General features: G+C 42.1%; 2 protein-coding genes across 4 annotated transcripts in view; one reads left to right on the plus strand and one right to left on the minus strand.

Moving 5' to 3' along the window:
• The window catches only part of LOC122802497 (Golgi pH regulator), a 467,960-nt gene extending 467,263 nt beyond the window's left edge, over window positions 1-697 (minus strand). The window contains exon 1 of the mRNA XM_044072150.1: window positions 547-697. Within this exon, the coding sequence (XP_043928085.1) occupies window positions 547-588 (42 nt within the window). The 5' untranslated portion in view covers window positions 589-697. The remainder of the gene's footprint in view (window positions 1-546) is intronic.
• An 88-nt stretch (window positions 698-785) lies between these two features.
• The window catches only part of NSUN3 (NOP2/Sun RNA methyltransferase 3), a 687,521-nt gene continuing 671,948 nt past the window's right edge, over window positions 786-16,358 (plus strand). The window contains exon 1 of one of the 3 annotated variants that reach the window (XM_044072148.1): window positions 786-1,296. The gene's annotated coding sequence lies outside the window, so the exon portion shown is untranslated. Of the gene's footprint in view, window positions 1,297-1,339; window positions 2,387-16,358 lie in introns of those variants that run through there. The other 2 variants (XM_044072149.1, XM_044072147.1) reach the window with 2 other exon arrangements.

Below are 16,358 nucleotides of genomic sequence, written 5' to 3' on the forward strand. Positions count from 1 at the left end.
GTAAAAGTTTTTTAACAATATTCTAAAGATTTTAAGTAAGATGTCAACACACTAATGCCCCGAGACCACAATGAAACTGCAGTGACCAAAAAGTAGTTATTCTACAGAGAAAACAATTAACATCTAAACAGATACACACCTGCTGTGCAAGCCTAAATCGGTAATTATATAAATTCCAGGACAAGCCGCTACTTTGGGGGGAAAGGGATCCCAGAATAGCACTATTTAGGTCTGACCATGTGCAATGTCGTTACACGCGAAACAGAAATAAAAATCAAAAGAACCTATTTACTTGCAGAGTAAGTTTTAATGCATACAATTAAAAACTCCCAACAAGACGTCTTGCTTAAGCACTGGCAGTCTCTAAATTGCAAAAGTTAAAGGCAGTGGTAATTAGAATGAAGAATTCAACTTCACTCTGAAATTAACATTTTGAAAGCACCTTGTATCCACCTGCTCAACAAAGTACATATTGCCTTGTGTGTGACATGTGGCAACAAAACAACCCTCCAAAAATCACGGTTTATCACTAACAGTGCGTCCTACCTGCGAAGTGAACATAATGACAGAATCCAAAAGGAAAGCCATAATCCTATTCCAAGTGTACTTAAACACTACACTAAGACTTCCTCACGCCGCCATCCGGAAGTGACTGTGCTGATATGGCTCCTGCGTCAAGAACGTAGGCGACCTGTTAGCAGACACCCTTTGTATGTAGTTGATTTGTTAGTTACTTACATGTTTTTTTTTTTCTCCTTTTATTGGCAAGAAAATTAATTCATGTTCTACTCTGATATTAACATGGTTACTTCATTGTTATTAAGCACTTATTGTTATTTATGCTTGAATTTGAAATTCTAATAAAAATCAGAAAAAAAGAACGTAGGACTACCTACCAATCAAAAGCACTGGGGTAAAGTACGTCATGTTTTGCACAGAGAGCAGTTTATAGGCTGACGTGTGTAGCCTAAGAAATGAAGTGTGTTTACAAACCTCTGAACTGACTGCGCAGTTTGTAATTTTCTGGCAAATCGCTAGGATAATCTGAGGACCGAAGTCACTACATAGAAGTATACTTTTGTGTTTCAGAGTTCATATCATTCAGAAAAAAAAAACGCATGCCAACACAAGTCTTGTTACTCCAGCAATTTAAGTTTATAAGAGCAGTCTTTAAATGCTGTCACTGTTTTTACTCCTTCGTCCTCCCCCATTTTGCCAGACTTTGTCAAGATTTGCTCTAAGAGGTTGAGAGGTGTTACGCTGAGATATTGTGCTTATTCCGCTGTCGTAGGATTTGTAAGTATAGTTGTATAGCCAAGGCCTGTGTTACTTAAGTAAATAACATAAACTTCTTTTATCAATAATACTGAACAAAGTCCCAAAAACTGGGACGCATTTTAAGTAGTGCTTTTGTGAATTCAGAAAATCGTACCTCTCGTATATATCAGGGACATATCGCAACAGAATAATTGACAAATCCTAGGTCACTTTTAAAATGATTGAGACTTTGACAAAATAAGAAAATTGCTAAACATTTTGTCAATTAAAAGAAGTCTATAACTCTTAAATACTGCCATTATAATAAATTATTGGTAATTCCCCACCTTTTTCTACAAAAGTCGACAGTTAGGAAAAATGAAGAGGGACAAAGACGATAAGTACGGTTGGAATATAAAGTTTGCCATTAATATACATTTAAGAAGCAGTATGCTATCTTTTAGTGAAGGGTTGGGCTTGGTAACTGACAGGCATTGTTTGCATCTCCAGACAAGGAAGCGAGAGGTAGTAACGCTTCCGCTCTGATGCTACGATGTAATAAGCACTTATTGGTAATACTAGTTCACTAATAATTTATGCCAAGATCACAGCTCTCAACTGTACAGCTTTTTACCTAATATTTTATTGTCTGTTCTTCATAAAATTTGTGGTTACTAAAAAATCACTGGGGATTGAAGCCGCTAAATACAGGCATTTGAGTTTCAGGCTTAACATCCCCAAGAAAATACATCATGCTGTTGTAGCAATATCTAAAATTTGTTTCTATTTTTGGCCCTCTGCGCCTCCCCAACTGTTTTACGCTTTGTCCGCACTTTAGGGTTTGGAATGTATGTGACAAGACCATTTAACACAACACCAATTAATATGTCTAATGCTGCAAAGCCACTTTCTTTACTTTCGCATTTATTAAGTACCGGACCACGATTACCACTGACGCAAAAAGATGACGTACTTTATCAGGGTGCTTTTGCATTTGTTGGTAATTGACGTACGTTCTTTTGTAATCACTTCTGGATGGCAGCGTAAGGAAGCGTTTTTGGAGGGATTACGTTTTCTAACAGGACCGTGCGTTTTATTTTGAGATCTGCTTTTCACGGTCATTTCGCAGGTAGGACATTGTATTAGTTACATGCAGTGATTTAGCAGAATCCTTCTGTTGCCACTTGCTACAAATAGGACAGTATGTTCCTTGGTCACCAGGGAGGCTTCAGAGGATTTTAATACTATCTAGTTCACACTGTAGTTGTTTGCTTACATTGTTCGAATTATAATTACTTCATAAACGTTTACCACTTGAAAATAAAAGTTCCCAGCACCTCGGCTTGGTTCCTGATCACAAATAATACATTTAGAGTTTGATGAGAAAATTACTTGTGTCTTTGCTTCGTGTGGATTCTAAGTTGCTTGCAGAACAATATGCATTTCGTTTGACTTGTATGATTACTATTGTCAGACTATCAAAAGTATCCACCTATCCTGGAATTCGCTTATTCACCGATTAAAAAATGATTTTGCATCTTCCAATGGCTGTGTGGTTATTTAAACTTTAATAGAATAATTTCATTCATTTCGTGTATGTTTTATTCAGCTTTCTGTATAAATAAATATTATATTTCAATCATGAATGAAACTATGAATGAATAATTTATACTGGAATGATTGCTGCTTTTAGCCACTTCATTTTTCTTGTGGCCGTAGAGCCAGAGTGATTTACCATTTTAATGAGAATTTCAGAATATTGTTTAAAAGCATCTGCATGCCTAATATTCATAGATAGCCGACTTTAGGTACCAGCGAACCCTGCAGTCGCTGCCCCCAACCAACCACAGTAAGTTACTTTATTTTGATATTTTGCAACATGTTTATCAAACTAACAAACTGTAGTACAGCAATCTTGTATACTTTATAAACCAGGTGGGTAGTAACTCTTACTTATATCTCTTTTAAAATTCAAAGATATCTCTGGTTATAGTAACAGTGTTTTATCAAGGAACAGGCTTTAAAATTCCATTAAATATTTTACCACTGACATTGCCTCTCTGGCTTAGTTAAACCCTGCTTGGTGGATATTCTCTCCACTAAAACCAACAACATAGCCAGCTTTAGGTACCTGCAATACCAGTGGCTGCAAGGGGGCCCATAATCATCCTTGACTGTGTGGGGCCCCACAAAAGCAGCTTATGGTTAGGAAAATGAAGAAAATGTATTAATTTCCTGATTATGCTCTTTAACCTGAACAGAGCTGTGATATGACCCTGTTAGGATAAAGCTGATAATGGACATAAGCAAGGTAAGCAGTAGAAATATCAACAGGTTGGAATGACTGAGTTTAGTGCAAGCCTTGTATTTTAAGAACAGCTGATGCTTCCAATCTTCAGGGATGTTCTTTTTTTTTTTCATGGAGTTTTATTGGAAGAACACCAGATTCTGTAACTCTCAATTTCTTTGCAGACGAATTCAGCACAATACTAAGAATAAAGGCTCAAAATCAAGAACACGTTTTAAATATTAATCTAAGTCAATTTAAAAAAGTTAATAAAAAACACCCTTAGCATCAACATGCATTTTTTTGGACAATAAGAAGTATTAACCCTTGCTGCCTGGAATTATTGTCTGTCTGTATTCCTGAATGATTTATTAGCAAATCAAACTTTTTATGAAGGACAGAGCAGAATTATGAGCAAAATCGGGGAAGGTCTGTGAAATCAGAGACAAGTTGCAGGTATGCATTACTCCTCGCAGAGGTAAATAAAAGTGACTCATCCTTGCTGCTGTTTGACGACTGTTAGACAGCAGTCACTGATCTGGTGTGGCAATACCAGTGTTGCACAATATATTGCGATTTGCTGAAATAATTACAAAACTAGTATTGCTATGGCTTTTGTGTGTGTTTGTAAAAAATATCACTGATTTTTTTATCTCTGCATATACCCAATAATGTCAGGACACATACATTATCCTTCTGGGTATCGGTGAAAAATGCAGCTAACAAGTAATCGTATTTCAAAAGTAATGCATAAAATATATCATAGAACATTCAGACACTTCAGTTTTCAAGGAGTGTGGTGGCCCCCACTCTCCAGACTGTATAAATTGATACATGGGGCTACCTTAATTATCCTTGACTGTGTGAGGTCCCCCACAAAAGCTGTTGCTGGTTGAGGAAAAATGAGAAAAAAAGTATTGATTTTCTGATTATGCTCTTTAACCACAACACGGCTGACCTTATTAGAATAAAGCTGATAATGCCCTCTGCTCTCAACTGCACCCATTCTAAAATCAACCCTGCTCAGTTCACACAGCCTACCTTGACCTCGCCAAGGCTTTTAACACCAATCCCCACTGGGGGAATTATAGAAAACTCACTAGCCTTTCTCGACTAGTTTAGACCAGTATACAGGCATTGCTGTATTCTGGGCTGTGGTGTAGTTCCTGTGTTGTCCATTACCTTACTTGGGTAGAAGGAAGTTTCTTTGCTCACCAGTACCTGTCCTTGGGGGAAGTGACATCAGCACAAGAAGCTGTTAGTAATTGGTTGTTTGGGACCATTCCTAGCTCTTTTGTAGTTCACTGCTTAAAATCCACCTCTTACTGCTCAGACAAGCTCCACGTGGGTTTACAGAGTGGTCCTAGCAGCAAGGAACTCAAAAAGACTACCACCTGGATTTAAGTATCTTTGCTTTTTCACTGAAAATAGCTTCTGCTGCTTACTTTGAACTAGCCTGAACTGTTTTTTTTACTGATTACTGCATTTATTTTAAAATCTGCACTTAAAGTTACATTTAGTCAAATTTAGTCGAAAGTTTGCTTGTTTGTTTGTTTAATTGAACTGTGGAGGCTGCCCACTAAAGTGTGCTAGCTTGTGTAACTAATTTATCACTGTCTCTGCATTTTCTGTGTATTTCTGCAAAAATAATCCTTGTTTTCCCACCTTTCTCGACTAGTTTAGACCAGTATACAGGCATTGCTGTATTCTGGGCTGTGGTGTAGTTCCTGTGTTGTCCATTACCTTACTTGGATAGAAGGAAGTTTCTTTGCTCACCAGTGGGGGGAGCCTTGAGCAGCCTACCTATCCTTGGGGAAGTGACCTCAGCACAAGAAGCTGTTAGTAATTGGTTGTTTGGGACCATTCCTAGCTCTTTTATAGTTCACTGCTTAAAGCAGTGCTGGTTAAACAAGGTTAACATTTTCTCTTCAATTTTTCCCTTAGAACTGTTCCACTTGCAATCTAAACAGCCTATACTCTATCTGAAAAGCTCAGCACTTGCTCCTAAAGCATTTTGTATACAGGTAAAGCACTCTTAAACAAACGAAAGTACTTCATTCACCTAAATTCTGTTGAGTACCCATTTCCCTATGGGTCCTTTCTGACTCAGTTACACAGCAATCTTTTTCACTATTTCTAGCATGTCTCCTGTTCAGCTGGTGAATCTGAATCTTGAGGCAATGTTACAATTGCCTCATGTACACAGACAACCCTCTCCTCCTCCCAACAAATACGAGATGCAACTATATAGCCAAACTGGAGGCTGAGCTCTCTCAATTCAGTACTGGCAAGACCAGTCAGGAGGAGAAGGTAACCACGCACACCACAAACCCAGTCTCACATAGAACTATCACAACTGCAAACCAAACACATAAACACACAAAAACATACTCGGGGCTGATTATAAAAATCTACCAAAACAAGAGGCCTCCAAAGCAGACACCAAGCAACCACCACCTCAAGACATAGCACATGCAACACATAGTTCACAAAGTCAGTGTGCTAAACAGTCACAGCCCTTAAGGCCAAACAACATGCCAGACACACTTGTAATGGGTGACTCCATAGTCAGGCACACTGGCGTCCCGCTGACGCCCCCCACCAGACTGAACAAGGAGAGGGTCACAGTAAGCTGCCTGTCAGCACTCAGGTCAGTCCACAGCAAGTACAAATATGACTCAGTCATTGTACATGCTGGACTACATGAAAAGAGACATAGGAGAGCTCTGATTTATGTAGCCCAGGTCGGTATGACCCTGACCCTGAGCAGCATCTTACCCTCACCAAGAATGATGCCACAGTACAAAGACAAAATGATCAGTTTTAACAATTGGCTTAATTACTGGTGTCATTCTAAGGATCCAGTGTCTGTCTGCTTGGGATGACATGCTTGACAAGCCAGGATGGTTTGCACCTGTCACCCCTGGGCTTCAGGATATTGGCCAAGGCTCTTGCCACCCCCATAGTGCCTTTTTTAGGCAAGGCTCAAATGACAAACCTACCTCCCTAGAAAACACAAGTGGAAAAAAACTAAGGGTAATGCTGCTCAATGCCAGAAGTCTAAACCTCAAGATGCCCTCCTCAGAATGGAGAACATCGATGTCTGTGCAGTGACTGAAACCTGGTTCAAGGCTCCTGAGAGCACCCCAGCACTATCAGGTTTTACCTCATATCATGCTTTCCGGCCCCAAAACTTGGATTGAACCACAAAAGCAGGGGGAGTATCCATTTTCATCAAAGATACCCACACCTCCAGGTTACATCGGAGACTATCCAGGTGCAACTAACCATAGGGAAAACTGCATTACAGTTTGTAGCATGCTACAGACCACCCTCTCAAACTCAGGAACCCCACACAGACTTCCTGAAGACACTGGAGAGTATGAATGTCTCTCCAAATACCATAATTCTGTGAGACTTCAACTACCCAAACATAGACTGGGAACATTACTCAAGCCCCAACACTCTAGCCCAAAGGTTCCTAGAATTTATAAACTCAAATGCAATGGAACAACTAGTCACCATTCCCACAAGAGGAGACAATATATTAGACCTGATCATCACAAACATGGGGACAAAATGGTACATCCCTCTTTGGTAAGATCAGACCATAAATTAATCTCACTGGAAATCCACATCCCGCCCACACCTCCTGCACAAAAGACCACAATGAAGAACTTCTCAAAAGCAAACTTCACACTTCTTAAGACTGAAGTGGTATCTTTCAAGGCCCCTGGGCCAGTGGAAACCACAACCCACACTGCTGAATCTTTTGCAAATGCCTTCTATGGGCACCTTCAAGAATGCATGGATCATGCAATCAGAAATAAAACCAAGACCCATTCCCCCAAAGGCAGGCGCCCGGTCTGGTGGACCCCAGCCATAAACAAACTTTACAACAGGAGGAGGAAGCTACTACATGACAGAGCAAAATCCCTAAAAGGGAAGGCATCTCTGATCAGTACTAGCACAAAACTACATCACTCATAAAATCATCCAAGGCCAACTTTGAGAAAAAATAGACACAAAAGACAATCACAAGGCCTTCTTTAGCTATGTTAGAAACCTGGGTGGAAACTCCCAGATATGCTCAGAGTTAGTCCAAAATGACACAAAATACACTGAACCCACTGACATTGCCAACATTCTGGCAGACAGGTTCAGTGCAAATTTCTCCTCCCCCTTGCCCCCCAAAAGGAGAAATAACTATCCCCGCAGAGTGTAGCCTCCCTAACATCTCAGATGCCCAGGTGAGAGCCGCCCTCTCTAAAGCTAAAACGCAGCATCAATGGGACCAGATGCTGTCACGGGCTGTGTGCTACATGAACTCCAAGAGGAACAAAACCCACACATAAGGCTGCTGTTTAATCTTAGCCCTACTACAGGATACGTACCCAAAGAATGGCGTACGGCAACAGTGGTCCCACTTCACAAAGGCGGTGCTTCTATGGACCCTGAAAATTATCACCCCATAAGCTTGATGAGCCTGGTCTGCAAAGCTATGGAGAGGATCATTATGGAACTTATAAACAAAGACATTGGGGACCTACAGACATTGGATCCTACCCAATTTGGCTTTGTCAAGGGCAGATCCTGCCTTTTGAACTTGGTCGACTTTTTTGAAACAGTCACTAAGGCCATTGATGAGGGCAAGGCAGTTCACACAGCCTACCTTGACCTTGCAAAAGCCTTTGACACAATACCCCACTCGGGCATCATAGACAAACTCACCAGCTTAAATGTAAACCCATATGTCACAAGATGGGTTGCAAACTGGCTCAAGGACAGAACCCACAGGGTCAGAGTTGCTGGAGCTATGTCAGACTCTAAGCCAGTCACAAGCGGTGTCCCACAGGGCTCAGTCCTGGGACCCCTCTTGTTCGGCATTTATTTTTCCGAGGTACAGGCAAACATAGGAGGATTGTGGCTGACAAAGTTCACAGATGACTGCAAACTAGGCGCATAATTGATACTCCAGCGGACACAAACATCCTTCAGAGAGGCCTCATAGAAACGGATAATTGGTGCCAGAGCCATGGCCTTAAGCTGAACGCCAAGAAATGTATAGTCATACCCTTTGGGAAAAACAAGGTACCGACAAATTACCACATAGGCGGTAATCCATTAAGTACGGAAGAGGTAATCGGGGACCTAGGGACCCAGGTTGACAGTAACCTCTCATTTGACACTCACATTGCCAAAGTGGTTAGGAAGACCTTCTATATTGCCCACCTTATCATGAAGGGTTTCACATCTAGATCAAGAGAGGTCATTGTGCCCCTGTACTCTTCTCTTATCAGGCCACTGATTGAGTACAATGCCCCATTTGGGATGTATCTCACCCGACACCTGCAGCAGTTGGAAAGACCCCAAAAGTTCCTCACCAAGAGGATAAGGGGTCTTAAACATATGTCATATGCTGCCCGACTGAAAAAACTCCAGCTCTATTCAGTACTCAGAGGTGATCTGTGCCTGACGTACAAGGCCATGTCCAATCCTGAATTAATGGACATGCTCCACCTCAGAAAATCCAAATCCATCAGAGCCACAAGAATAAGTAACTTAAACCTCAACACAGAAATAAATAGAACGTGCTGGAGGGACAGATTCATAACCCAGAGGCTCCCTACACTCTGGAACAGAATCCCAGTCCATGTTAGGCAGAGCCCCTCACTGACTCTATTCAAGAGAAATCTCGACGAGTGGATGGGAGATCGTAAGTTTAGGGTCATCTCTGTGTCACTACTAGACAGAGGCATAGTAAACTAAACCCTGTATTCTCATCCTAAGGGGTGGTGTAAGCCACATACACTCTGGCTAGGCTTATAAATGCCCTAGGGCAGATAGCCTAGTATGAACCTATAAACCCCTACGTCATGAGATGGGTTGCCAACCGGCTTACAGACAGAACTCACATGGTAAGAATAGCGTGTTCTAGGTCTGACTCTAAACCAGTCACAAGTGGTGTCCCACAAGGCTCGGTCCTGGGATCCCTTCTGTTCGGCATATACTTCTCAGAGGTACAGGCAAACACAGGAGGACTATGGCTAACCAAGTTCGCCGATGACTGCAAACTGGGAGCTATCATTGACTCTCCGGCTGACACGCACATTCTCCTTAAGGGCCTTACTGAGACGGGACACGTGGTGTCAAAGTCATGGTCTCAAGCTAAATGCCAAAAAATGCATAGTCATCCCATTTGGGAAAAAAAAACACCCATGAATTACCACATAGGTGACAGCTCCCTTAATACAGAAGAGGTAATAAGAGATCTGGGGACCCAGGTAGATAGTAATCTCTCCTTTGACAATCATATTGCCAAAGTAGTGAGGAATTCCTTCTATGTAGCCCATCTAATTACTAAAGGGTTCGCATCTAGAAATAAAGAGGTTATAGTGCCCCTCTACTCGTCACTCATCAGACCCATCATAGAGTACAATGCCCCATTTGGGATGTACCTCACAAGACTCTTCCAACAGGTGGAAAGACCACAAAAGTACCTCACTAATGGGATTACTGGCCTCAAACATATTTCCTATGCAGCCCGATTGGAAAAACTCCAGCTGTACTAAATTGCATATCGCTTACTCAGAGGATTCCCACTCCTCTTTTCTTGATATACTGGAAAATATTAGGGTTCAACCAAACACCCTAATAATGGGCGATTTCAACTTACAAAGCCATGTCCAACTTGGAATTGATGGACATGATCCACCTAAAGAAATCCAAGTCACTGCGAGCCACTCGCTCTAGTGAGCTAAACCTCGCCACAACAATAAATAGAACATGCTGGAGGGATAGATTCCTGTCACAGAGACTCCCCATGCTTTGGAACAAAATTCCTAACTACATTAGGCAGAGCCCTCACTAACACTCTTCAAGAGAAACCTTGACGAGTGGATTGGTAACAGAAAATACACCCCTGGGATCACTTCATTGGCTCTTCTTGACAGAGGCTCAGTTAATTAATCAATGGGTGGCGAAAGCTGACACACTCTGGCTAGGCTTATAAATGCCCTTGGACAGATAGCCTAGTACCTACCTATGAACCTATATGTGTGTACAGTGTTCTCTCCAGTCTATCTGATGAATCTGGGAATCTTGAGGCAATGTAGCAATTGCCTCATGTGCACAGACAACCCTCTCCTCCTATCACCCAACACTACAACCTGTGAGAGATGCACTTACCTAGCCAAACTGGAGGTAAAGCTCTCTCCAACCAAGACTGAACTTGACAGTCAAGAGGAGAAGGTAAACACTTGCACCACACCACACTCATCACATAGTCCCACTAAACCTACACCACCAAAATCCACACATAGAAACACAAAAACATATTCAGAGGCTCTCAGTAATAATCTGGTCAAGCAACAGAGACCTCCAAAGCAGAAATGCAAGCAACCTCCACTCCCCAACACAACCCAAATGACACATAGCCCACAAACTCAGTGTGCCACTCAACCACAGCCCATAAGGCTAAACAACATACCCAACACACTAGTCATAGGTGACTCTATAGTCAGGCACACTGATGTCCTACTCACCAGGCTAAACAAGGATAAGGTTACTGTCAGCTGCCTGTTGGGTGCCAGGATCCGCCACATAACCCATGCAGTCAGGTCACTCCACAACAAGTACAGATATGACTCTGTCATTGTCCACGTTGGTGTGAACGACCTGAGACATTCCTCCCTGGGCTACATGAAAAGTGACATGGAGGAGCTCTCCGATCTTGTAGCCCAGGCAGGTATGACCCTAGCACTGAGTAGCATCCTGCTATTGCCCAGAATGATACCACAGTACAAGTACAAAATGATTGACTTCAACAATTGGATAAGCTTCTGGTGTCATTCTAAGGGGTTCCAGTATATGTCTGCCTGGGACGACATGGTCGACAGACCACGATGCTTTGCCACAGATGGCCTGCACTTATTGCCCCTGGGATTCCAGATACTGGCTAAGGCTCTTGCCGCCCCTATAATGCCGTTTTTAGGCAAGATTCAAATGACAAATTCACCGCCATAACAGGAACAGGCAAGCAAAAACTGAGGGTAATGGTACTCAATGCTAGAAGTCTAAATCTCAAAATGCACTTCCCCGAGGCACTCCTTAAAATAGAGAACATCGATATCTGTGCAGTGACTGACACCTGGTCCAAGGCTCTAGAGAGCACCCCTGCATTACCAGGCTATAACTCATACCACACTTTTTGGCCATCTAACCTGGACCGGAACACCAAAGGCGGAGGTGTGTCCATATTCATTAAGGATATCCACACCTCCAGGCTAGTTGCTCTGCATAATGCAGCCGAGGTTATCCAAGTGCAACTAATTCTGGGCAAAACTGCAATCCAAATTGTAGCTTGCTATAGATCCCTCACCATGCCCCAGGATTCCCACTCCTATTTTCTTGATATACTGGAAAATATTAGGGTTCAACCAAACACCCTAATAATGGGCGATTTTAACTATCCCACCATTAACTGGGAAAACTACTCATGTACCAACTCCTTCGCTCAACGTTTTCTGGAATTCATAAATTCCAGTGGCCTGGATCAACTTATCCACACTCCCACGAGGGGCAACAATATCCTAGACCTAGTAATTACCAACAAGAGTGACCGGTGTTCCACACCTGAAGTCACCTCCTCGTTGGTCAGATCCAACCAACCATATGCTAATCACCCTAGATATCCACATACTGCCCCCACCCCCCATTAAGGAAACCACGGTAAAACATTTCTCTAAAACCAACTTCATGCTTCTTAAGACAGAAGTGGCGAACTTCATGACACCCATGCAGATGGACAATACAGTTACGACTGCTGAATCCTGCACATATGCACTCTATAACCACTTATATGAGTGCATGGATCGTGCTATCCCAGACAGAACCAAGACACTGTCCTCCAAAAAAAGGAAGCCAATCTGGTGGTTCCCTCCCATAAACAAACTCTACAACAGAAGGAAGAAACTCATGAGTGGAGGAGCTCCCTGGTCAGCCTCAGTAAGAAACTGAATCCCTTATAAGATCCTCCAAAGCTAGCTACGAAAACAAAATCACCACTGATTTTAATGACAGCCGCAAAGCATTTTATAGCTATGTCAAGAATCTCAATGGCAATACTCAGATCTGCTCTGAGTTACAGCACAGCGAGATTACAGAACCAACTGATATTGCCAGTATCTTGGCAGATAGGTTCAGTGCTAACTTTACCCCCACCCCCACCCCCTAAAGGGCCCATATCTATACAGGAAGAATGCAGAGTGCTATGCAGGTAAAAGCTGCACTCTCTAAAGCCAAAAACACAGCATCCATGGAACCTGACAACATCCCAGGCTGCGTTTTACATGAACTTCAGAATGAACTGGCTCCCCATCTAAGCGCCATATTTAATGATAGCCTCACGTCAGGCTTTGTGCCCACTGAATGCTGCACAGCAACAGTTATCCCACTACACAAAGGGGGAGCCACCACTGATCCCGGGAACTATCACCCTGTTAGCCTGACGAGCGTGGACTGCAAGGCCATGGAACATATCATCATGGAACTCGTAAACAAAGACATTGATAATCTCCCAAACTCTGGACCCCCACCCAGTTGGGGTTTGTGAAAGGCAGATCATGCCTTCTAATCCTGATCAACTTCTTTGAGGCAGTCACCAAAACCGTAGCATGGGTAAGGTGGTTCACACAGCCTATGTTGACCTCGCCAAGGCTTTCAACACCATCCCCCATTCTGGAATTATAGCTAAACTCACTAAACTAGGTATAAATCCCTAAGTCACAAGATGGGTTGCCAACTGGCTCACTGACAGAACCCACACTGTAAAAGTTGCAAACTCCAAATCTGACTTCAAACCAGTGACAAGTGGAGTACCACAGGGTTCAGTCCTGGGACCTCTCCTCTGTGGTATCTACTTCTCTGAAGTACAGGCTAACACAGAAGGCCTTTGGCTAACGAAGTTCACAAATGACTGCAAACTAGAACCCATAGTCTAGTCCCCAAATGTTGTGGACATCCTACAGAAGGGCCTCACTGAGACATATGTCTGGTGTCAGAGCCATGGCCTCAAGCTCAATGCCATAACGTGCATTGTCATCCCCTTTGGTAAAAACTCTGAACACATGAACTACCACATAGGCGGCAGTCTACTTAACACCAAATGTGTGATAAGAAACCTTGGGACCCAGGTGGACAGTAGTATCTCCTTTGATAATCACATCGCCACAGTAGTCAGGAAATCATTCTACGTGGCACACCTCATCACAAAATGGTTCTCATCCAGGAAAAAAGAGGTCATTGTTCCCGTCTACTCGACACTCATTAGACCCATTATAGAGTATAATGCCCCTTTTGGAATGTACCTCAGAAGACATCTTCACCAAAAGATAAATAAAATATTTTGGAGAGGCACACTTATAACCAGCACCTCCTAACACCTGGGATGAACCTCGTCTGCACATTAAGCATGCAGCTTGTTTTCTTCCTGTAAACATAAGCTAAATGACTCGATGGGTGTCCACAAATGTGCTCCAGGACTGACTGGTATGACTCTCCTGGAGAAAGAGGTGCAACTTGAGGGAGGGTACTGTCAAGGTGTAAATGGTCATAAGACTTAGTAGCCTTGGACTGTCTGTGAAGTCTATTTCTCAAACAGTTTGTTTTATCATTCAGTTTTTCAGAGAATGTTAACTTGCATTAGCAAATTGGATTGGACAACATCAAATCCCAGCTGGATAGATTGTATTCCAAAAGGGTGAAGGGAAAGCACTGTAAAAAAAAAAAAAAAAAAAACAAGGTGACCTGCTTATATCAATAAGTATATACACCATGAATAAAACATTTGTGCTATAAGGTACCATTTATTTTTTGCTCTCTAAATGTCACTTAGATTAAAGAGTGGAAAAATAAAACAGAAGAAAGTAGGAAAGGTAACTACACCACAATAGCGGCCCTAACAAGGGTGGTCACAGAACCGGCAACCATGCAGTAGACAAGTTCTCGTGTCCCACATAAAACAAACAGGAACAGACCTAGGAATCAAGGAGATACTGCTTGAGTTGGAATTTAATATTTGTTTGTTAGTGCTGATTTGTTTGAGCTCTATGGGTAAGTTGTTCCATATTCTAACAACTTGTGAGGTGTACAAGGATTCACTGGCCTGGTTGTTAGACGTTGTTACATGAAGGAATAGTGTGTTTGTGGCGCAGAAAGATTTATTTGGAGAGTTTATTCGGAGTGCATTGCTTAAAGCTGGGCATTGATACGGTTTTTAACTGAGGTTATGAGAGGCGATTAGTTGTGAGAAGGTTGGGGAAGTGCAGTATGTTTGGGGTGAATAGGATCAGTTTAGTTTTCGTAGTGTTTAGAAGCAGTTGCGGGTTCAAGAGTCGCACTTAAGTTGATGTGATGGATTCTTGGGTTAGGTTTTGTAGTTGATATAGGTTTTTGGCAGAGCACATGAAAATAGAGTCATCTGTATACTGTACTATAGTGGCATGTTTGCTAGCTGTATGGAGGTCATTAATGAATGTGTTAAAGAGCAGAAGTCCAAGAATGGATCCTTGAGGGGCTCCAACTGAGATAGGAAAGGAGGAGAAAGTGGTTTGCCATTTTACACGGTGGGGGGTCTGTAAGGGCGATCACTTCTAAACCAGGGTAATCATGAAGAGCCAGGTCCTAGTAAGGATAGTTTTTGTATCAGTTTAACATGGGAGACTGTCATATGCTTTTAACAGATCGAGTAAACCAGCTAATGTTATATTTTGATTTTGGTTTATATCTGTTGTGACATTAAGAAGAGCTGTAGTGAGGGATAGAAGGCTACTGCTGATGACATGTTTGTTAAGTGTAGTATCTTTCAATATCAATGTAGATAATGTTCATTAGAGAAGAAAGCAAATCCTTAGCATACAAAAAGCCAAACTGCAAGTGCCCATGTGTGTGTGTGTTAGTATGAGTGAGCAAGTGCATGCCCTCCGTACTTGTTTTTGTCTTTGTGTGTGTGTGTTAGAATGAGTGAGCAAGTGCATGTCCCCCTCTGCACTTGTTTTTGTCTTTGTGTGTGTGTTTGTGTGTGTGTGTGTGTGTGTGTGTGTGTGTGTGTGTGTGTGTGTGTGTGTGTGTGTGTTAGTATGAGTGAGCAGGTGCATGCCCCCCCTTTGTACTTATTTTTGTCTTGTGTGTGTTGGTATGAGTGAGCAGGTGCATGCCCCCCCTCTGTACTTGTTTTTGTCTTTGTGTGTTAGTATGAGTGAGCAGATGCATGCCCCCCATACTTGTTTTTGTCTTTGTGTGTGTGTGTTAGTATGAGTGAGCAGATGCATGCCCCCCATACTTGTTTTTGTCTTTGTGTGTGTGTGTGTGTGTGTGTGTGTGTGTGTGTGTGTGTTTGCACGCACGTGTGCATGTGCATTTGCCTGCATATTAAGTAGACTTTAAAATTATCTTGTTCAGTTGTAATATAGCTTTTATATGAAATACTTATTTTAACAACTATTGTACATTAAAGAAATAAAATAAAATGGAGTATGCTTGAAATGAAACAAATGTGAAAACTTAACAGGCAGCCTATTTAGTAATGAAACCCTCCTGGATGGTTATTACTGACAAAATACCAGACCTTCCATGGATAGAAAGGCCCTCACCCCTGGAATCTAGCCTAGTGTCCATCCCTTTTGTTAAATATCCAACCCCGGAGAACATTATTGCTTGCTAATTCTTACAAAACACAGTTAGCTTAGACAGCTTCTAATCAGAGGAGCTGCTGCAACTTGAATTTTAATACAGAGAAGTAATTTTGTTGTTATTG

This window comes from Protopterus annectens, chromosome 5.part0, assembly GCF_019279795.1.
Source record: "Protopterus annectens isolate FY-2018-M chromosome 5.part0, PAN1.0, whole genome shotgun sequence".
In the NCBI taxonomy this organism is placed as follows: domain Eukaryota; kingdom Metazoa; phylum Chordata; order Ceratodontiformes; family Protopteridae; genus Protopterus; species Protopterus annectens.